A 22253-nucleotide genomic window follows, 5' to 3' on the forward strand; every position below is an offset into this window, starting at 1 on the left:
GTCTGCAAGTGCTTCTTTTTTAGAGGAGGCGGGGGGGCGGGGGAGGAGAGACTTTTTTTTTTTTTTTTAAGATTTTATTTATTTATTTGGCATAGAGAGAGATCACAAGTAGGCAGAGAGTCAGGCAGAGAGAGAGATGGGGAAGCAGGCTCCCTGTTGAGCAGAGAGCCCGATGCGGGGCTTGATCCCAGGACCCTGGGATCATGACCTGAGCTGAAGACAGAGGCTTTAACCCACCACTGAGCCGCCCATGCGCCCCGGGAGGAGAGAATCTTAAGGGGGCTCTTGATGCGGGGCTCGATCCCATGACCTTGAGATCATGACCTGGGTCCAAATCAAGAGTCAAATGCTTAACCAACTGAGCCCCCAGGTAGCCTGTTTCTGTAGGTAGCTGTCTGTATTAAGCTGACGTGAGCTCATACCAGGATCTCCAAGCTCATCTAGGGCCATGTGGATTATCCTGGGCTCCGTGTCTTGGCTTATCTGCACCAGTGAGAAGCCTCCCACCACGTGCCATCCATTTACTTAATTGCTTAATCCCAGTTATACATGGATAGTGGTCTCTCGCTGCATTCCTACCTATGGCTTTATTTGTCCTCAAGATTGATGCTCATTCTCAAGCTCTTAAAAATAACTAAGTACATAACACTTGCCAGCCGCTGATCTAAACACCACGAACATGTTCCCTCATCCTCGTAACCATGGGAGACACTTATCATTAGCTCTGTTTAACAGAAGAGGAAACTAATGTGCAGGAAAGCCCAGCAAAGAGCCCATGTCGCACCATCACCAAGTGGCAGAACCAAGGACAGGAGCTCCCACCTCCTGGATCCTGACATCCCGGCTGGACGGCTCCTATGTTGAGAGCTCCTACATGTGCGGCTGCTTCCCCGGCCCCCTTCGGCACGGCAGGCCCCTGCAGCAGGAGGTCAAGGGTGGTCCAACCCTGGCAGGGGTTCTGGGCCCTCGCTACTCTTTTGAATTATTTAATTCATCACCAGTGGGATCCCCATTCTACCCTGACTAAGGCTGCTCCTAAACCCCACCTCTGTCCGACCCGGCCCCTGGCTCTGCCTCCCTCACAGCCAGGAGCAGCTCACATCCTGTCTCACACACACACACACACACACACACGCACACCCCTGTACGAGAAGCCTCCAGCTCTGCCGTACATTCGGGAGTCGGGGAGGGGAGGCAACCCTCCTTCTCCTGTGCCCCCGTCCCGGTCTCACTTTCAGGGCCCCTCGGTGTTCGCTATGTACCTGAAGACAAGCAGAGGAGCCTGGATCTGAAATTTTAAAAGATCACAACTCTCTGACCGCCTCAGCTCTCGCTGCTTCCCTTCTTCCAGCAAATACGGTCTCCGGGCCCCCTCCACTCCAGGCCCTGTTCCAGGCAGCGGGGTCCCGGGACAGACCCGTACCCTGGAGCGGCTGACGCCTTGGCACAGACTCCCCACAGGGAAGAAGCAGGTGTTGGTGAGAAGTGGTCATACGTGTTTTATTGAGCACACAGAGGCAACGCTATTGTCCTCCAGCAATATAGTTCACGATTAACAATCTCCAACTCCGGTAAAGTCCCCGCGGGAACCTGTCCCAGCTTCTTAGACGTCATTACATGGGACATCACACTTTCCAGGGCTGGTGTTTCTGGAGATGGATACGGCAAGAGGAAGACTGCCTCTGGTCCCGAGCAGACCCGTGGGACTGCAGAAGAGTTCGTTTCTCTGGCAGATCGGGTTCCTTCCGTCCTGCCGCCCCAGTAATGACTTTGGTCGTAAGAGCTGGTGTGATCAGGGGCCACCCAGTGGCGAACCCAGCTCGGCGAGGGCGCCTGCTCATTGCGAGCTGGGGTTGGTGGTGGGTCAATGTGGAGAGAGACAAGCAGCGCTTTGGACGGTCCCGGGGGGGCCTGCGTTCCACCCCGGGCTGGTCCTCAGATGTTCACGGACACCCGGTGGTCAGGAAGAAAGCGCAGGAGGGACGCTCCACTCAGACCCGCTTATCAGCTCCTCTTCTGAGCTACAGCCCCGAAGCGGAGCTCGGGAAGCCCTTCAGTTCCTCCTTCTCCGGGTGCACCTCCGACTCCTTATTCATCTTGGTGAAAATCTGGTTGATCTCCATGAATGTCTTGCCCTTGGTCTCAGGGACAACCAGGAAGATGTAGATGGTGGTGAGAAGGCATATCACAGCAAAAATGATGAAGCTGTAAGGTCCGAGGCCCACCTGTGGGAAGGGGATCGGGGTTCACTTGCTCGAGAAGGTTCTCCCCTTACTGCCGAGGATTTGCACATCTGGGGCCCCCGGGGCACACTCACTTGGACGAATGGGAAGATCAAGCCCACGGTGAAGTTGGAGAGCCAGTGGACGCTGCCCCCCACCATGAAGGCGGCCGGCCGGGAGGACTGCAGGAAGATCTCGGTGATCAGCAGCGCGGGGATGGGACCTGGGGGGGCAAAGCGGGAGAGGAAGAAGAGCTGTCTTCTCCAGAAGCAAGCAGAGCAGGCCCACAAACGGCCCCGGAGCCCCTGCCATGTCAGGTGGCCTGAGGCATCGGGACCTAAGGGGCAGCGTGTCTCGGGAACTCCTGAGCTGGTGGCAAAGCAGGAGGAGAGGGTCAAGAGGAGGAATTGGGCACCACGGGTGACACTGCGTGACGTCCCGAAAAGGGGCCTGTGACCACCCGTAAGCTTCTCTAGGCCAACCACCCAGCCCCTGTTTCAACCCACACAGTCAAGGCTGCTTTTGCTCTCACTCTAATTATGCTCTGTCCAGACCCCTTTGCGATAGGAAGGCAGGGAGAGAAGCCGTTCTGGGGCTGCATCCCACCCTCCAAGGCGTCTCTCCAGGGAACAGAGGTTTCTAGGGCTGATGGTGCAAGAAAGGAGACCAGGACAGCATAGAGCCAGCACTGGGGTACGTACTGGGCCCGAGGGCGTGTCCGACCACGTAGGAGATGACGCAGGCGATGCTGACGTAAGGCATCCAGGATATTGTGTCCTGTGGGGAGAAAAGAGGGGGGATCACGGCCGGCAAAGCAGGGACAACTGGAGATGGGGAACGTCAGGAACCTTGGTCCCCAGAGGGCCAGGGGCTCTCCGGGGGCTGGGATAGGAAGGCTCCTGGCTCTTCCAACAGGCAGCCCCGCTCGGATGCCCCCGGACAACCAGCCATTCGTGGGCTCTATGCTGCTTTGTGGCGAGGGTGATGGGGGGCTGATGGTCCCCAGGCATCTGATTCCTTGCAGCTGCTCAAAGGTCATTCCGCTCTTCTTCCCTGGGATGCAGGCGAGGGTGCAGGGGGTGGACAGAAGCCCCCTCCTCACCTGCAGGGCCAGAGCGGCCGTCAGCACGCAGCAGGCGGTGAAGCAGATGGAGAAGCCCAGGAGGAGAAGGACCCTTCGCCCCAGGAGCTCCACTATGAACACCTGCAAGGGAGGGGGCACAGGGCAAGCCGGGAGGTCCAGGAGGTCCGCCAGAGAAGGGGGGCAGACCTCTGCCTACAGCTGCCTTCACAGGAAGCCCCCACACTCCCTCTTCTGAAGGGGCATTTGTGAGGAGAAGCGGGTGGGCTATGTCCCCCAGCAGCCGCCACACCACCCAGGCCAGCGGTGTCATCTGCCCCTGGCACAGGAAGAGCCCCAAATGTCAGACACTGGGAAGGAGGCACTCCCTACGGCGGAAGCTTCCAGAGTCAGGGGGCAGGGTCTCCATCCTGGGGGTGGCATGCACAGGCTGGCATCTGACAGAAGTCCAGAGGCGGGAGACGAGGACCTCAGGCACCTCAGATCGAGCTCTTTCCTCAGCTAGGACCCCCTCCCCCAACTCTTCAGATGTCTCCATCGCCGGTGGCTGTCGGGGACTCACGGCACAGACGGTCATCAGCACGTTGACGGCCCCGGTGCCCACAGTCACGTACTGGACGTCATGATGGTTCACCCCTGCGCTCAGGTAGATCTGGTCTGCGTAGTAGTAGATCTGGAAGGGACCCCCAGAGGCTGGTGGGGACCTCGGGGCAACGCCCGTGATCCGGCGAGCCCCGCGATGACACCGGCTGCCCGCTCCGGCCCCACAGCCCCCGTACCGCGTTCACCCCCGACAGCTGCTGGCCGCCCATGAGGATGATGATGGAGATGACCTGCCACCGCAAGGACCTCATGCTGAACAGCTTGAGCACGGAGATGAAGCCTGCCGCCTTCTCCGCCTCGTCCTCTTGCCGGATCTCCTCCATCTCCGAGCCCACGTCGTCCCAGCCCCGCAGCTTCTTCAGCGCTAAGGGAGGGGAGCAGGGGGGTGGGCTCGGGGGGTCCCAACTTCCCGGAGCTGGGACGCTGCGGCCTCCATCCCCTGTCCCTCCCCCCCGCAAAGCCCCCCCCCCCCCCCACCGCCACAGTAAAGCCGTACCGTCTTTGGCAGCCGCCTCATCCTTCTTTTGAATCAGCAGGTACCGGGGGCTCTCGGGGAAGAAAGGCAAGAGGAGAAGCTGCAGGGCCGCTGGGATCCCAGTCAGCCCGAGCAGGATGGGCCAGCCTGCGGGGAAGCCAGTGCCCACGTGAGCGCCCGCCCCGGCCAAGTCACCTGCCTTCTGCCCCCAGCCCCACGCCCCTGCCCTGGACCCCAGCTGGCCGCTCTGTCCCAGACTAGTTTCCTTAAGGGCCAGACCCAGAGCTGGTGACACAGGACCCCTCCCGTGCCCAAGACTCTGCTGGGCCCCCCGGGACACCTGAACTGGACCGGTCCGAGCCACAGTGACCCCAGAAATGAGAACCACAAACAAGGCCAATGTCTGCGATGCTAGACAGATACATGAAGCACAGTGTAGTCGCAAAACAGAATTCTACACCGCAGGGGAAAGGAAGCAAACCGCGACAGGAGCCGGTGGCAGAAACTGACGCTGGACCCCGCACCGTGCGGATGACAGCCAGAAGCAGAAGACTGACTCGGTCTTTGCAAAACATGGTAAACAGCTACAGGGAGAGGCAAGGATGGGCTGATGAATGTCAGTACGGGGAGTGGGGGTGGGGGCAGGCCGGGGTCCATTAAACATGGACCTCGGCCCAAGCCACCTGGACACACATCCTAAGGAGACCCTAGACGTATTACCCAACCTCTCTGTGCCTCAGGTTCCACGTCTGTAAAATGGGTATAAAACCAGGATCTGCTTTAAAGGGTTGTTTGGAGGATTGAATGGAAATAATATGAAGACCTGGGCCCTGGCCCACAATAAGCACATTTTACATTCTGGCTGGTGTGACTGTTAAGGGCAATCTCCCTTTCTGAGGATCGAACCCTGAGACCTGAAGGGGTTATCATGCAGAAGCAGTGTAGTTACCAGTGACTGTGCACCTACTATGTGCTGGGCGTGGGCTCTCCAGGAGGGACATAGCAGGTGCAGTCACTGGCTCCAGTCAGGATCTCGGGTGGGGGCCGGCCCTGCAGCTCACCACCTGACCCCCCCTTTCCTGGCCTGTGGAATGGGACGATCACAGTGCCCCCCCCAGCAGCGTTGCTGGGAGGCTGGAGAGTTGGCGGCAGGAAACCTCAAGCACACAGCCTGGAGCCATGGTGGCCGTCACCGCCAAGTCCTGGGCCCCTGTGTGGCCAGCCAGCGAGGAAGCTGGGAGAGAGTCAGGCAATGGCTCTCCCTTCTCGCTCCTTCCAAAGCCCCTCATCCATGTCCTCTGAGGGACTGGGAAATGTCAGCTACACGGTCCCCGCCAATGTACTGAGGGCCCGTTCTGTGCAAACACTGCGCCAGCACCGTGGGGCCGGGCAGCGTGGTGAGCCTGGCCAGCCGACCCAAGAGGAGAAAGGAGCTCGCAGAAGCATCCAGTCGCTGCAGAGGGAGGCCTGGTGTCTGGGGCGGCCGGACCTTACCTTCTTTGTTGGCCAGGAGGCTCCGGAGACCAAAGATCTGAGCCACGAGGATGCCGACGGTGATAAAGACCTGAGGGACCACCCCGAGAGCTCCCCTCAGGTTTTTGGGGGCCAGCTCCCCCAGGTACATGGGGACAACGTTGGAAGACAGACCTGGCAGGGGATTGAAGCAAAAACACCATCAGGAAACATTAAGTCTGGCAGGGACAAGATATGTCTCCAAACACACTCTATTCTTATCCAGCCATCGCAGCAGCTGGGCAGAAACTTCCGTCTCCAAACGGCGAGAGTAAGCAAACCCCTTTTAATTCCTCGTCCTTTAAACTGTAAGGGAAGAAAGGATCATCTGAGCCCAGGAAGTTTGTTGACAAGCAGCCTTGCTTCTCAACTCGTCACAGGGGCCAGGGGACACAGGTGGCCTGACCCCTTGGGCTGCCCTTAGCTGGCTTGGTGCCAGGGAAGAAAAGCCCAGGTGTGGTCTGGCACCTTCTTCCCCTGGCTCCTTGGGGGAAGCTGTTCTGATGGGGCCCAGGACCCCTGCCCACCAACTCCATCTATCTGCAAGCATCAAAATCGCAAATGTATATCGGGGGACAATTGCCACTTCCGAACGCCCATTGTTCAATTTTCTCGTCTTACTGGAACAAGGAAGAACAGGTGGGACTTAGATTTTATAGGCTTGGAAGTATTTGCACATAGATCATCCCATCTAATTCTCCCAGAAGCCCAACAAGAGGCTGAAAATCTTGGACGGAGGTTGGGTGGGTGGTCACGAGTTCCAGTATTGAACACCCTGTCAGGAGTCAGGCTGGGGTTCAAAGACACGTGGGTCTGAGGGGGCTCCGGCCGTGGGGAGGTGGAGGGAACAGTGTGGCGGTGTGTGGAGGTCGGAGCTGCTGGCAGTGTGTGGGTATTGGATGACATCCAGACAGGAGGGAGCGTCTGAGAGCCAAGGGCTCAAGCCTGGCAATTCTGCCCAAGGATATCTGCTCGGTGTTTAGCAGAGGCTCGCTGCTACTCACACTGGCCCTTCCCAGCTGTCAGAGCAAAGAGAGGCCGTCTTTACAGCAGCCTTGAGAAGTCTGGTGGGGTATGTATATGGGGAGACCCCGCAGGCCTAGTGCCCAGAGGACTGGGAGGAAGCAGGGGCCCTCGAGGGGCGGACTCCGTGGTCACCAGTCAGGGCCTGGCGGTGGTGGGGGGGGCCCCACATCTCAGCAACAAGTACTTCCCATGACAGGGACAAAAGACCAAGAGGCAAACATCAGGAGGTTTGTGAAAGGATGGGGTCCCCTTTGTGCTGGTGGAAAGCAATTCCCGTTCTGATTTAAAAGTGACCCCAGTGGGCAATCCCAGCGGGCCTGTTGGGACCGAGTCGGAGAAGGTGGCTTTTACGTTTGAAATCCCTTTGGAGAAAGCACTTGGTGTTCTTGCCACGTGAGCTGACGGTGAGCCAGCGAGTCTCAGGTCCCGCTGTCTGTCCCTGTATCCCCTTTGTCCCCGTACCCTCTTTGGCAGAGCAGTCAATCCCTTCCTTTTTAGGATGTCTGAGCGGCTGGCTGCTGGCTCGCTCAGCTTCCTGACTATCTCGGGAGCTCTGTGAAAGAACGAACCGTGAATGGGAACCGTGAATGGGTTAGGACGTGAGAGCCAGATGGGATCTGAGGACCTAGGAAACTCCTGACACCTTCTCAGGGGGCCTGTGAGATCAAAAGCATTTTTTAAGAATGCCGAGATAGTGCCCGGTTCGTTCTCCTTCTCCCGTGAGCACACAGTGCAGCGCTCCAGAGGCTACGTGGGACATGGTACCATAGCCCCTGGAATACAGAAGCAGGTTGGAGAAGCCAGACATTAAAGAGATTTGCAAAAACGCAAAGAAATACCCTTCTTCTCACGAAGTGTTTTGGTTTTAGGATATATAGCTCTTATAACGGGCTTCTGGTCACCATTTAAATGAATTAAGTGAACATATCTTGGTTGCAGTCTTTTCTTTCTTTCTTTTTAGATTTTTATTTATTTATTTGAGAGAGAGAGCGAGCATGAGCAGGGCAGGGAGAGGCAGAGGGAGAGGGAGAAGCAAACTCCCCTCTGAGCAAGGACATGGGGCTCGATCCCAGGACTCTGGGATCATGAGCCGAAGGCAGACACTTCACCGGCTGAGTCACCCAGGTGCCCCTTGGTTGCAACTTCTAAGTTGTAAATATTGACCAATACAACCCACACGAGTAAAAAGCTCTTTGGAGCCTCAGTGATTTTAAGAGGGTAAGAAGGGCCTGAGGCCAAAACTTCTGAGACCCGCAGACTTGAAAGTCCTGCTTATTTAAGACAAAAGGGTGGGCGTTTTGTGATTTGTTATCTATTGGAGCCTAATAGCTCCCCATTGGAACTAACCCTAAAGGGTTGGATGGTCCACAGAAAAGTGCTTGCCTGCACCTGCCCACAGCCGGTGCCTCCCAGAATCACTAGCCCAGCCCTGCTGCGGGGGAGTCAGGCCAGGCGCCCTCGGGGCTCGGCGGTGGAAGCGGAGGGAAGCTTGTCCCAGGGCCCATCACTCTCTCCACCACAGGACCTCTCCTCTCTTCAAGGATCTTATTTTCCTCTTCTTCTCTCCGGCCCCTCAATTCCTCGCCGTTTTCCCCGACACCAGGTCCTTGCTGCATCCCCCACTGTCCCCAGTACCCACTGAGGGGCTTGCTGACATGTGGCCCAGATATCCGTCCACCCCTAGCCCCATGATTGGAAGGAGAAAATGAGACACGTTGGCACTGCCAGGGCTGGGTGTGGGGTTGCTGGCAAGGGCCCAGGATGCGGCATCTTGGGGGTGCTCACCCTGGGGGCCCACCCAGAAAGTGCACGGCTCCGAGAGTGGGAGTCCTGCTCGCCCCCAACCCCCAGGCCTGGGAACTACAGTCTACAGAAGAATGCCAAGTCAGGCGAAGGTCGCAAGCACGGCTTTAGCCCCATCTCTCTGGTCGGAAGCAATGATGGGGGAGCGCAGACTTCAAGGATGGCTTTGGAGGGTTTGCAAGGCGAGAGACCCCAGCCAGTCCTTACTCTGCGCAACAGGTGGGCCAGGGAGGAGGAAGTGCAAAAGGACCTCTGAAGAGCCCTTTGCAAACTTCACCTTCCTGCTCTTGTTAGGAGGGATTTGTCCATTAGACTGTTATGCTTTTCTAGCCATGACCCACAGTAAAAAATACAGAAACACGTTTGACACTGCAGCCTGATTTTCATACATTACCAATAAGCGAAGCAGAAGTTCCAGAAGACAATCCTTATCTTTATGACACATGACACTGTCTAGTCTGTCTAGAAAAAAAAGTGCTGCTCACTAATCAGGGGTCACCGCCCACTCACTGGCCGCCTGCTGTTGAGAAAACGCAGACGAAGGGCCAGATGGAAGCCCACCTCTGCACAGGATCCTGTATGTCTCTCCTTCATGCAAGGGCTCTCTCTGCAGGAAGTGGCACAGGGACACTTGTCCCTGAATACATCTGAGACTCAGTGTAGGCTCCGGGGTCTAGTTCAGGGCGGAGGAACAAGCAGTTTCTGCTGCGCCTGTGTGCTCCAGTGGCCCCAGAATGGTCCAGATCCCAGCACCTGCCCCTCCTCCCCAAGAGCAGTAGCGCAGCCCAGCATTATTTACCTGCACATATTCCCACCAAAAGTCTGGACACAATGATCATCTCGAACGACCGGGCAACCTCGCTGCACCCCATTAAGATCGCGGGTACAATGGAGAAGATGTTGTTGAAGAGCAAAGTCCCTTTCCTGGAGAGGACGAAATGTCAGTTAGTCCGGGCAGAGGATTCATTCATTCGTTTAACAGATGTTCACCAAGCGTCTGGCCAGTTACAGCAGTGGGCTTTGCTGCTGCTTCTGTCTGTGATCGAAGGCGGAGAGGGGTCAAGGGCACAGCCTGGCCGAGGCACAGTCTCCGTGGGAGCCAATGGAGATGACCACAGTGCAGAGCGCATCGGTCACGGGGAGCAGAGGCAAAGAACCGAACACTACAATACACTTAAGGGTTTTTCAAATCATCAACTTGCAGGATGTTAGTAGAATCTTGAAACCAGATCAGGTGAGGACATTAGAAGAAATGTATAGGGCCAACCTCATGGGTATCACAAAGATGGAAAATCGTACATGAAATATTAGCAGACTGAATTCAACAGCATACAGAAAAATCTTTCAGGGTTAAAATGCCACATCTGTCTGGGAAAAACAAAACTGTAACATTATTTTTTAAATGACAGAAGACTATCTTTGTGACTCCAGGCAGGTAGGGAAGGCTGTCTTCAGACACAAAAGGCAAAAACCATAAATGAGGGTTTAAGTCTGACCACTTGAACATGTAAACATCTTGTATGAAAAAGATACTATGTGTGTGATTAAGCAATAAAGCAACAGATCAAGAAGAAACTCCCCCGATACAACAGTGTTGCCTGGACAGGCCCAGAGATGGAATTTCCTCCCAGCTGTATAATCTTGGCTAAGGGACAGCATCTCTCTGTTTTGTTTTCCCATTTTGAAAAAGGGGATGGGGCTGTTGTATGGACTGGAGGAACTAAAAACCCTTAAAAAAAAAACCAAAACCCTGAAAACTCTAAAAACGCAAGCAAAGGCTAGAGCCTGGCACACAGGAACCCGTCAATAAATTATTAGTTGCTACGGTTATACAAGGAAACCACAAGCAAGTGAACAGCATTTTTATCATGTTCTCAAGCAGACAGCTGGGCTTCATCTGGACCAAACGGATCAACATGGACCCCAGTCCTTTACTCCAGGAGACCTGGCCTGCAGATCTGTGACCTGATTGCTGCTCTGGCCGGCAGGGGGAACTGCCAGGTCCAACACCAACCTCCCAGGAAGACCTCAGAATCTTAGATCCCAAAGCAGAGGTTGGATGTTTCTAATCTGGGGCTCTTTTTGAAAAGTACTGGAGAGGGCGCTGGGTTCTGGCCTTGACTCTCAAGCTAACAAGATATGTGGCCAAGAAGATGATTTGACCTCACCTAGCCTGTGTGCCTGTTCGCCAAGGGAAGGGGCTGCAGGGAGGGGCTCTTATATACCACGAGTAACAAGGCCACTTTCTCATGCCCATGGAATTTACACGAGGGAGTGTGATGTCTTAAGGACCTTTTTTGGAATCAAATATACAACCTCTAATGCTACTAGAATTAGGGGCAAAGATAGGAGCTCTGCCCTTGACGTTCACAACACCCCAAGTGAGAGTTGCCCCGGGACCATGTGGTTTCGCCCTGGAAGGTCTGACAGTCATCGCAGCCATTTCAGAGTTTTATGGGAATTTAATTTGGGCTCAGTTTTGAGTATTACTTGATCCCAAGGTAAAAGGACAGAGCAGTGAGTTTGTATTTGTTTGGGAAGCAGAGTTTGAGAACACTGTGCTGTGACCTACATTGGGACTGACATCGTGGTCCTGTTACCTGGGGTTTGAATCCTTTCAAAGCGCACACACACACACACACACACACACACACACGAGGAGAGAACTTGTTTTGATTTTGGTAAGGAACATACCTGGCAAGGCAGGAGAACAGAGAGAGGGAGCGAGTCCGGGGCTGGGAAGTACATTCTGGTCTTTCTGGACCTGCCCCCAGAGCCCAAGACCCGCCACACCCACTTCTAGACCCTGCCTCCGTCCCCAGACACTTGGTCAACATCGGGTCTTCTTAAGACCCTATTAGAAAACAGAAATCATCACACCGGTTATTACCTAGTTTTACCAACAAAAAAACCGATTTTGGCTTTAGGCTTAGGTTTTGAATGGATGGGGTCTGGGGATTTCAGGAGCTGGAAATTCACCTGGCCTTACCTGCCAAATTTATTCACCAAGGGGCCGACCATGAGGGAGCCAAGGAAGCCTCCAAACGGGAACATGGACACAGACACAGACCACAGCAACGTCAAGGAAAACTCGTTTATGTAGTTATTGTTGCGCTCATAGTAGGTCTGGTTATAAAACTCTTTCATGAGCTGGAGAACAAAGCAGAAGACAGCACCAAAATAACTTGACCCGGTTTTGCAGAAAGCGCACCGTGAGCTGTCAGGCCCCCCAGTGGACGACCTGGGCACACAGACAGCGACACTAGTGAGTGGCAGGGAGGAGGGACAGAGTGGTACGAAGAGAAGCTAGCAGGGGCACCCACGCGGGGAGATGCCAGGCCTCTGATAGGCACCCTGCCCAGGACGTAGCTAACCCCAGTGTTCTAGGCCTTTGGACGACCTCTGACCCTCCAGACTCCTCTGGAGAGTGCAAGGCTGGGGAAGACCAGAGCACCCCCCCCGCACCCCCAAGGCCAGCCCCTGGGTGAAGAGCCAGGTCTGACTGTCATGAGAAGCCAAGGCCAGGCACCCGGCTCACCCCCACGTGCCCACAAGTCACTCCCTCGGGCCTGCGCTGTGTCTCGTGGGTATCTCCCTCCCCCGTGACCTGAGGGCCCACCGTGCACCCCAGCGTGCATGGACCGCCACCCCAGAGGCCAATTCCAGGCACGAGCTGCTCCAAACCCCCAACCCACTGGCAGGGGTGAGGGGTTTGCTTCTCACTCCCCCCAGCGACCTACCTCGGCAGGGGAATTAACGGCGGCCACGTTGTACCCATACTGGAAGGATGACCCAAAGGCGGCTATCAGCGTCGCCAGTGAAAGTACGAGCGTCAGCCTCTGTGGGAGGAGAAATCCTGGCTTAGGTCATAGGAAGCAGCTGGGGTTCAAGGGAACTTTTACCCCAAAGTCTTCTAGAAGGATGCATTTGTCTCTTCTAGAAGGACGCAAGACAAATCTGGAGATCTGTTGTCTTCCAGCTGCTCCCTGTCTCGAAACCTACCTCTACCACCTTATAGAAAGTTCCTTGAGCCGAAGCATTTAAGGGCTAGATGATTCTCTGCTCTGGGGGGCTGTCCCAGATGCACTGTAGGGCCACCCGTCCCCAGGTGTCTCCAGCCATCACTAAATGTCGGCCTGGTTGGGGAAAGCGACTGCCCCTGAGTACCCCTGGGTCAGAAAGACACCGAAGGTTCACCTGCTCCAACACTCTACCTCTGTCTGAAATGCTTCCCCACCACTCCACCGCATGACAGCAGCCAGCAGCGCCCAAGTCCTCCCCTGACAATCGAAGAGGAGAAAATGTGAACAATTCTGTTTCTTTAGGGCCACGGATTAACTTCCTTGAGCCTCTGGACTTTTGCTTTAACAGGCATGAGGAGGAAATATTTAAATACAGGTTTCTGGGGACTCAATGTTCTGTGATCATGTTCCCCTTTGACACTGAGGAAACTGAACACTTACTTAACGACGAGGGGGAAGTCGTTAGTAAGGTCACGAAAAATTGGAGAAAAATAAAAGTGGAAAAAGGTTTTCTCTAGAATATACAGATTTTTTTTTTTTCTTAAGATATTTATTTGACAGAGAGAGAGAGAGAAAGAGAGAACAAGAGAGGGGGAACAGCAGAGGGAAAGGGAGAAGCAGGTTCCCGGCTGAGCTGGGAGCCTGACGTGAGACTCGATCCCAAGACCCTGGGATCATGACCTGAGCAGACGCTCAACCGACTGAGCCACCCAGGGGCTCAGAATCTACAGATTTCATCTTGCATCTGCCCGCTGCTACTTTCTAGCTTAATTGCTAGACTCTTCAGTTTCCTCCTCTTTAAAAGGAGGGTCAATCACACTCCCTCAGAGCTGTTGCAAGGTTGAATCACAGAAGTGTCGAGCTGTGGAGCTGAATCCACTGACCGGGGCCTGGACGTGCTCTCAGAAGCCGCCCCTGGAGCATCTTCCTCCCCGTGCTCCCACCGAGGCCCCGTCCCGCGGACACGTGCTCCCTCATGGCTGCCAAGGTCCCCGGGTCTCCCTCCAAGCAGCGCCTCTGCAGAGAGCTGAGGGGCCAGGCCGGTGGCAGAGACACCACAGCCATCCCTGCCCTGTCCCCGGGGCCCCGGAGAACACGAGCCGGTTAACAGCCAAGCAGCAGGGGCAAGACCTGCCAGGAGGCCCCACAAATGAAACCTCGCCCTCTCCTCCCTCCACCAAAGGAATTAACAAACGGTTCATTCAGCAGGAAGTTTCTGGCAAGGAGGGTAAGAAGCATGGGCTCTGGTTTCCAGTCTCTCCTCAGCCCCCACCATTCCCTGGGGCCAGTATGGGGAGGAGGTGACCAAAGTGGGGGGGCAGTGATGGTGCCCAGGAGAGAAAGTCGGTTCCCGGGCTGCTGCCATGCTACCCTGTGCTTGCTAAAGGTGGGGAGGGCACAGGAAGGAACACGGGTGCACACAGACTTCACCCCAGATGCAAGACAGGGCTGCCCTCGCTCCCCCGGGAGGTGCTCTGGGCAGTTACTCCCTCCCTCCTTCCCTCCAACACATGGTGGCACCCTCTGAGCCCGCATTGTTCTTAAGTGCTGGGGATACAGGGGAAAACAAAACAAAGTCCCTCCCCTACGGGGGTTCTATTGCTTGATTTTGTGGAAGGGGGTAAGGAGGAAGGAGGAAGGCAGGCAGGAAACTGATGAACAGTTTTCCTCTTCTAATTCTCTTCCAGGTAAATGATTAACTAGAAACACAGTAGGCTTCACTCAAACTGCCAAGGGCCCCTCCTGACCGCTTTCTACTCCCGTGGGTCCTCTGCTTTGAAGACCTTAGCAGAGCTCCTCTGGGGAGCCGGCTGGTGCCCCAGAAGGCAGGACACTGCCAGGCACCACGGCCGGCCGGCCGGTGACCGGACTGCTTTTAGGAGATCCCAGGGAACAGATGAGGAAGAACTCCAGCCGCAGACTCTCCAAGCACAGAGCATACAACTTAACGTCCGTGCTTTGTCTTCCTCCCTGAATTCAAGCTACAGGCACGTTCTCTGGACCCGTAGGAGTCAGGGGTTACCCTCTGTCGAAACCGTAAAGACATTCTGGGTAGGTTCTCGCTGACCACGCTGTCCAAATGCCTTCATTCATTAAACAAATAGTGGCTGAGACCTGACTCTATTCCAGACACCACGCTACAGTCTGGTGAGTAGATGGGCCACCCTCCACATCATGGTCCAGTGGGGAAGGCGAACATTAAAAAAACAAACAAACAAACAAAAAACCCAACCTAATAACTTAATAGTTTAATTATCACTGTAGTGAGCTCTACAGAGGGAAAAAAACCACAGAAGTGGTTTAAAAGAGGAGCCAGAAGTGAACAGGGGCTTGGGTGAGGGGCATGGCTGAGCCAGGGACAGAAGCACTAGCTCTGAGGACCATCACAAAGTTAAACAGGGTAACCGTATGACCCAGTGGTCCCACACACAGGTGTCCCCCCAAGAGAAAGAAAGACACGTGCATGCAAACACTTGAACACAAATGTTCGTGGCGTCATTATTCCTATCAGCCCCGAGCTGGAAACCATCCCAGTACGGATGAGCTGATGAGTTGTCTGCACAGCCAGACAACGGAAGACGACCTGACCAGGAGGAAAGACAACGGACTGACACGCACGACACACGGTGGCTGGACCTTGAAAACATGCTAAGTGAAAGCAGCCAGTCACAGAGGAGCCCCTGCTGTCTGCCTTCGTCTTTGCCAAAGGTCCAAAACAGGCAAATCTAGGGAGACACAGACGGTAGCTGGGTGGTTGCCAGGGTCTAGGGAGAGATGTGGGTTACTGCCACGGGGCACAGGGTTCTTTTAGGGGTGATGAGAATGGTCTAAATTTACCCATGCTGATGGCTGCACAACTGTACATTTGTGTATTTTATTCAAATTGTATACTTCTCATGGGTAAATCGCATGGTCTGTGAGTTACGTTCTCAGGAAAGGTACTATATTTAAAAGGCATGTAAAAGCAAACCACAGTTTCTTTTCTTTTCCTATTTCTTTTCTTTTCCCTCTTTTTTCTTTTCTTTTCTCTTTTCTTTCTTTCCTCTTTCTTCCTTCCTTCCTCCACTCCTTCCTTCCTTTCTTTCTCTCCTTTCCCTCCTTCCTTCCTCTCTCCTTTGTTCCTTCCTTCATTCCTTCCTTCCTTCCTTCCTTTCTTTCCTTTTTTTTTTTTTTTTTTTTTTGTAGGCTTTCCAGGAGGGAAGAGATCTAGTACTGGGCTGGAGTAGGGCATGAGAGGGAAGGGGCCCAGGTCTCTCAGCAGCTTGTAAAAGTGACAAATGGCCTTCAGACGTGAAAGGGGGTGGGGTGTCTCCTCAGTGGCCAAGGGGAGCCATGACCCAGCTATGCTTTCGGGAGCAACTGCACGTTCCTCATGCCCACAGTAAATGGGCTTCCTGTTTCATAACACTGAACACATTTTCAGACTTCATTAAAAAGCCACCTTCAGGGGCCGGCTTCCAACTGGATGTGATTTAAGGCTGCTGGGAAGGGAGCTTTGCCCCAAAACAGCTCCCTTTGGGAATCTGCTTCCTACATCCATTCCCGCTGTCCGGAATCTCCCAGGAGAACTCAAACATCTCCAGAAAAGTTAGTTCTTATGAATGATTAACTCTTCGAGTCACTTTCTCACACTTCCGATCCCAACGTTCACAAACAGAAAGGGAGGCCTAGGTGCGGCTGGGGGACAGGAGAGGTGTCTTGCCTTGTGGCTCTGGTGGTTTCGAGCTCGGTGGGGCGGGGGGGGGGGGGCAGCCCAAGGGCCCGGGATCGGATCCTACGCTCCTGCTGCTGGCTGTGTGGCCTTGGGCCAGTTACAGAACTTCTGTGTCTTGGCTCCTTCACCGGTAAAATGGGGACGGCCCTCCCTCCCTCACAGGACTGAGGTGAGGAATGAATGAGTTCACACACGAAAAACACTTGGCTTATAGTGAGTTCTACACACAGCCCTGCTCTCACCACCAACACCGATCACACCAGAAGGGAAGTTACGCATCCCATCACACTAGGTGTGCTGTTGATGGAGGCGCATTCCCCCCTCCCACAAAAATTATGTCTTCATTTTCTAAAAACACTTGGCTCATTTTTCCCCCTTCAGGCCAAGAGTCCTTTTTCTTGGAAGAAAAATCCTTGACGCACATTGGTCAGATTCTGGTCTTTTCTCTTTACATATGAGGAACCCAAAGGCCAATGAGGCCATGGTCACACAGCCAATGGGGGGACAGAGAGCAGGCCCCCTCCACTTTTCCTGGGCTCCAAAATGCCCCCTGGGCTTCCCTCAGTAACCTGCAGATATTCCCATAGCCACCACGGGAATCATTTCATTTTCATGCATCCCAGGAAGCCCAGCACGTGTCCTGGCTTTTGTCCAAAGGGGCAGCTCTGGCCTCAGGCAGCCGGGAAGGGGAGGCCTCCACCCCCCCCCCCCCCCCCCCCCCCCCCCCCCCCCCCCCCCCCCCCCCCCGCCCCTGGAGCGCGGGCTTCCTTCTTTGGAGAATCCAGGGGGCAGGCATCTAGCTAGAATCAGCCCGTACCTGCTGCATGTGACCATTTTAATCCTATCCTCTCCAGATGTGTGGCTTCCTTTCAGGCACCACCATGCGGGGCTTTTCTGTTCTCCTGCGGCCTCATCTGGCGGCAGAGCTGGCCAGGGCATTCCTCTTTGAAAAGAGGGCACAGACCCGATGAGGGCCTCTGGCGGCCCCCAAGACCCTAAGTTCTTGTCGACTCACAGCCCCTTTTCTATGAGATAGAGGGCTTAACGTCTGAGCGCGCCCACCTTTCTTGGTTGCTGCAAGAGTCAAACGAGATCCACGTGGGAAGGCTCATTAACCTTCAAAACTTAATTCTCGCAGCACGAGAACGCCTCTAATGAGTAGAGACTAGGGAGGTTGCTAAACGGCCTACAATACACAGGCCAGCCCCCCACAGCAAAGAGTCATCGGACCCCAAATGCCATTCGTGCCCCGCTCTAAAGGATGAGCAAAAGTAGTAACATTTATGGGGGACCCACTACGGGCCAGGTAATTGGTCCAGTAGCCCTAGGGGGCGGTCTGGTTATTATCCCCATTTTACAGATGAGAAGGCTGAGGCACAGAGCAGTGAAACAACGTGCCCACGTTCCCGCAGCTCGAACAGGATGGAGCGGGAACAGAACCAGGACCTCCCGCCTCCCACACCTGCTCTGAATCCGCAGAGTGTGCTCTCGACCTGTCTGTGGAATGGTCTCCCCTCCGCGCCCGGCTCAGGCAACACCGGCACAGGCAGGAACCTGTCTCCACAAATACAAGCGGATGAGCCGCAATGCCTAAAATGCGAATTCCTCGTGATAAATTCGCAGGTTCTGTCTTCCCGAACTCTCCTCAATCAAGAGACTCTCAAAGGACAGCCGAAATTCTCTGAGCGAGGGGAGTGGGGCAGGAGGGGAGTGGGGCAGGAGGGGAGAGGCCAGAAAACTCTTGTCTTGAAAACAAGGGAGTCTCTCCTCTCAAAGGCCGGGCATCCCTGCTCGCAGATGGGAATGAGGCTCGAGTCCATTCTGAGTCTTCTCGGCATCCTCCCCCTTTCCACGCCGGCCTTGCCGCGTGACTTGCCCCAGAACCGAATGCCAGTGTCCCGAAGCCCCCATCAAAACAAATTAAGAAAAGCACCTCACCCACATCGTGCAAGGGTTTTGTGGGGCCGGGGCGTGTGGGGTGGGGAGGGCAGAGGCCCTTCTCCTCCAGCTTTTCTGGGTAAGGCACTGGGGACAACAAAAGCCTCGACCAGTCTTCAATTTGGTGGCAGGTACTTTTCAAGGCTGTTCGGGGAGAATGATCCCCGGCCAGTCTCCAAAATCTAAGTGTCCCTGAATGGTCTCCTAGTCCCTGTCAAAGCGAGCTCGAAGGCTCCGTCCAACGGGCCCCGTCCCTCCCGGGAGCAGAGCCGAGCGGCCGTCAGCAGCGGGCCGCTCCGCGCTCCTTCCTTCCCCGGGAGACCCACTTACCCCCTCCTTCTTGGCCGGGCTCTGCTGCTCCATCTTGGGCCTGCCAGAGGGGAGCGCCTGCGACTTCCTTTCAGCCAAAATAACAAAAGCGCTGAATGGAGAAAGAAGACATTCGGGTTGTACTTTGGCCGCGCCAAGGATCAGCCAATAGCGTTTTTACAGCCAGCCCCGCACTGAATAACCCTTTCAGGAGTCCCGAGGTGTGTGCTTGTGTGTCTCCTTTCACTTCTTTTAAATGCAAAGCTTGGGGGTTGGCTCAGCCGGCGGGCGCCCCCTCCCCCCAGCACCGCCGGCAGCGCCTGCCCGATGGGGCGGGCTGTGGCCGTGGCTCCCTGGAGAACCTCCACCAGTCGGGCTCGTGATGAGTGACTGGGGGAGTTATTTCTGTCACAAACACTCGGAAAGCCACCGGCCCCACATCGTACCAGGTAGCACGAGGCCAAGGGTTAGGGTCACCGGAGGTTCCTGGGAAGTGGTCCCTGCCAGGAAGCCCGCAGCCCGTCTGTCTGGGAGTCCGCTTTTCCTCAAATAGCCGCGCCACACTAGCTCGGAGAGTTTATTTTCCTTTGCGAGGACCCGAGGGGCCTGAAGATGCGACTTTCTCTGTGATCATCACTTCTGTAAAGGCAGTAAATAGCTCAGATGCCTTTATCTGCAGGGCAGGGAAAGTGAGTCACGGCTGCTGGCCTGGGTCCACCGGGTCTGCCAGGCGTGAACAGGCCACGGCCGCCTCCTGCGCTCAGCGCGTGTCCGCGCCGCGGCTGGAGCGTGGGCTTCCTTGGAAGCGTGGGCAGCCCGGGTCAAGGGGCCAAAATCTGGGGCAGAGTCCCACAAGGCCCACAGGCTTTCGTCTTTACGGGATGTATTTCCTGTTTTACTTGCTGAGGTGCAAATCTATTAATTCAGCCACTCCTCTCCCTCCTTCCCCAATTTTTTTTTTTTAAGATTTTACTTATTTGTCAGAGAGAGAGAGAGAGAGAGAGAGAGAGCCCAAGCGGGGGAGCAGCAGAGGCAGAGGGAGAAGCAGCCTCCCTGCTGAGCCAGGAGCCAGAATCCTGAGATCATGACCTGAGCCAAAGCAGATGCTTAAACCAACTGAGTCACCCAGGCGCCCCCCATCCTTTCCCAAAGAACCAGGAGTCCACCGTGTGCTGGGCGCCGTTCCTACATCAGTAGCAGGCTTGGGAATTGTGACCAGGGTCTTACATGCGGGAGACTGGAGGAGGGTGACGAAGGGCCTGTGCGTGTGCGTTGGGGGGGCCCTATGCCCCCGTCGCCAGGGAGGACTGGCCATTTTTCCCCACCAGCTCATTCCGTCCTTTCTCTCTGTATCACAGCATGATGCCCAAGGAAGGTTTGGCAAGACCAGAGGTTCCCAATCATTTCAGAGAGCTCTGGAGAATTCTCCAAAGAAAATGCACTTTGGTGGGGGGAGAGGGGAGGGGGTGAAGGGAAAGACAGATTGTGCAAACAAAAAGAAGTGGCCTCTGTTGGCAGCCCTGAGTCATGGCCAGGCCCACCTGTCCCGGGCCTCCTGCATGCTTGGGGAGGTGGAGGGGGCGGGAGGGGGCAGGGGGACATCCTGCCCGTCGCCTGACCTCCCCAGCCCCACTGAGGCCCTACTTGGTTCCTGTGGGACTCAGGCATTGCAGGCATGGCCATGTGTCACCAGCACCCCAGCAGGGCCAGCCAACGGGGTACAGCCCTTTGCCTGGGCTCCTGCCACCGGGAGCACCCAGGAGTGAGTGAGCCCAAGGGCTGGGGGCTGCACCCCTCATAGGTGCTATCTGCTATATCCCTGCTCCAACCCTCCCAGCCCAGGGACTGGGCCCAGCAGCTTGGGGTCTCCAGCTGCTGTTGAGCCCAAGGAAGGGCCCTTGGACTCAGGGAATCTGGGCATTCAGATGGGGTAATGGCCCGCCAGTTGGAGGCACACCCCTGGCAGGTTGACTTGGGGTCTGTGCTCTGCACCCCACCCCTTAAATGGTCTCAGAGTGGGGTGGGGGTCTCAGACTCTGGCCTCTGGGCCCTGCCCTCCCTGCCTGGCCCTGGTCTGGACTCGAAGAACCTGCCAGTTGAAGCCTATTTTTGCCTTGTGGTTTAAAATGGACACTAATGAACACCACTGATCGACCCAATGACAGGCTGAGGTGTGTCCGGGATCATGTACAAGTTTTTCCGAGAAACTGCGTGTATTTTGAAACTACCTCTACAAAGAGCTAAGGAATCCCTTTTAAAGGAAAAGTGGACAGTTACGGGGCCATGCTTGGTCCTGGCAGGGCCCTCCTGCCACTCTTCCCCACCTTCCACACAGTTCGGGTCCTCATTAGGAGAAGTATTATATTAGGACTTTTGTTATATTATTATATAATTTATATATTATATTATATTGGGATTTTATTATATCAGGATTTTATCATTGAGGGAGAGAAGGACCCAAAGAGGGCCAGGTATAGGGCCTCTTTAACCTCTCATGACCCAGGAAGTGTGGCCGGGGACTCTAACATGAGGATCTGAGTGCCAGAATTTAACTCCCAAAGTGCTATTACTAACATAAAATGTAAATATGTCAGCGCACAACCTTAGGAGACTTACCAGAATCTGACAACAGTGGTTATCCTGGAACGTGAGATCACAGGTGATTTCGACCCTAGCATATATTTCCATTTATATTTTATTCTTAAAAGACTTATTTCATTTTGTTATTTTTTAAAGATTTTATCTATTTATTTGACACAGAGAGAGAGATCACAAGTAGGCAGAGAGAGGGGGCAAGCAGGCTCCCTGCTGAGCAGAGAACCCAAAGTGGGGCTGGTCCCAGGACCCTGAGATCATGACCTGAGCCCAAGGGAGAGGTTTAACCCACTGAGCCACCCAGGCACCCCTTAAAAGTCTTAAAAGACTTATTAGAGAGAGAGTTCCAGGAGGAGGAGGGGCCAAGGGAGAAAGAGAATCTCAAGCAGACTCCCCACTGAGCACAGAGCCTGACGTGACCCTGAGATCATGACCTGAGCTGAATTCAAGAGTCGGATGCTTAACCCACCGAGGCACCCAGGCGCCGCTCCATTTATATTTACTGAGCCTAATGCTGTACGGGAAGGGGAGTGCAACAGGGTTCCAAGAGAAAAACTGCCTACTGCCCCAGGCAGCTTAGACTCTACTTGAAGACACAGTTTAACCAAATAAACACATTGATGAATTTACAACAATAAAAGAGCTCTAAAGATGGGGGTAGAGGGCTGGTCAGGAAAAGCAGTCCTAAAAATGTGAGCTTGAGCCGAGACAGGAAGGAAGGAGGAAAAGAGCTTACCCAGGCAAAGTGGGTGGATGGGGAGGGGGTGGTGGAGAGGCCTTCCAGACAGGAACAGTATGTGCCAAGGCCTGTGGTCGGAGCGTAACGCCATCAAGAAATTGCAAGGTCAGTGTGGCTAAGGAGCACAAGGCAAAGAGGAAGAGTGTAGGGGGGAGGCTGGCGGGGCAGACTGGGCCGGACTAGACTTAGTACTTGTAGACCACGCGCGTTAAT

At 54.9% G+C, this 22253-nt stretch overlaps 1 protein-coding gene across 1 annotated transcript; it reads right to left on the minus strand.

Annotated features, from left to right (window-relative positions):
* Positions 1-1944: 1944 nt before the first annotated feature.
* Positions 1945-18932, minus strand: LOC116871021 (solute carrier family 2, facilitated glucose transporter member 5). The gene is made up of 12 exons (XM_032863327.1): positions 18728-18932; positions 12463-12561; positions 11712-11872; positions 9522-9646; positions 5876-6028; positions 4403-4528; positions 4083-4270; positions 3866-3976; positions 3325-3426; positions 2924-2999; positions 2318-2445; positions 1945-2225 (listed from the first exon to the last, which is right to left on the minus strand). Exons 1-12 carry the CDS (start codon positions 18758-18760, stop codon positions 2022-2024), a joined length of 1506 nt encoding a protein of 501 aa, XP_032719218.1. The 5' UTR covers positions 18761-18932; the 3' UTR covers positions 1945-2021.
* Between the last annotated feature and the right edge of the window lie 3321 nt (positions 18933-22253).

The sequence above is a fragment of the Lontra canadensis genome, unplaced genomic scaffold, assembly GCF_010015895.1.
Source record: "Lontra canadensis isolate GAN:19392208 unplaced genomic scaffold, GSC_riverotter_1.0 scaffold25, whole genome shotgun sequence".
NCBI classification, from domain to species: domain Eukaryota; kingdom Metazoa; phylum Chordata; class Mammalia; order Carnivora; family Mustelidae; genus Lontra; species Lontra canadensis.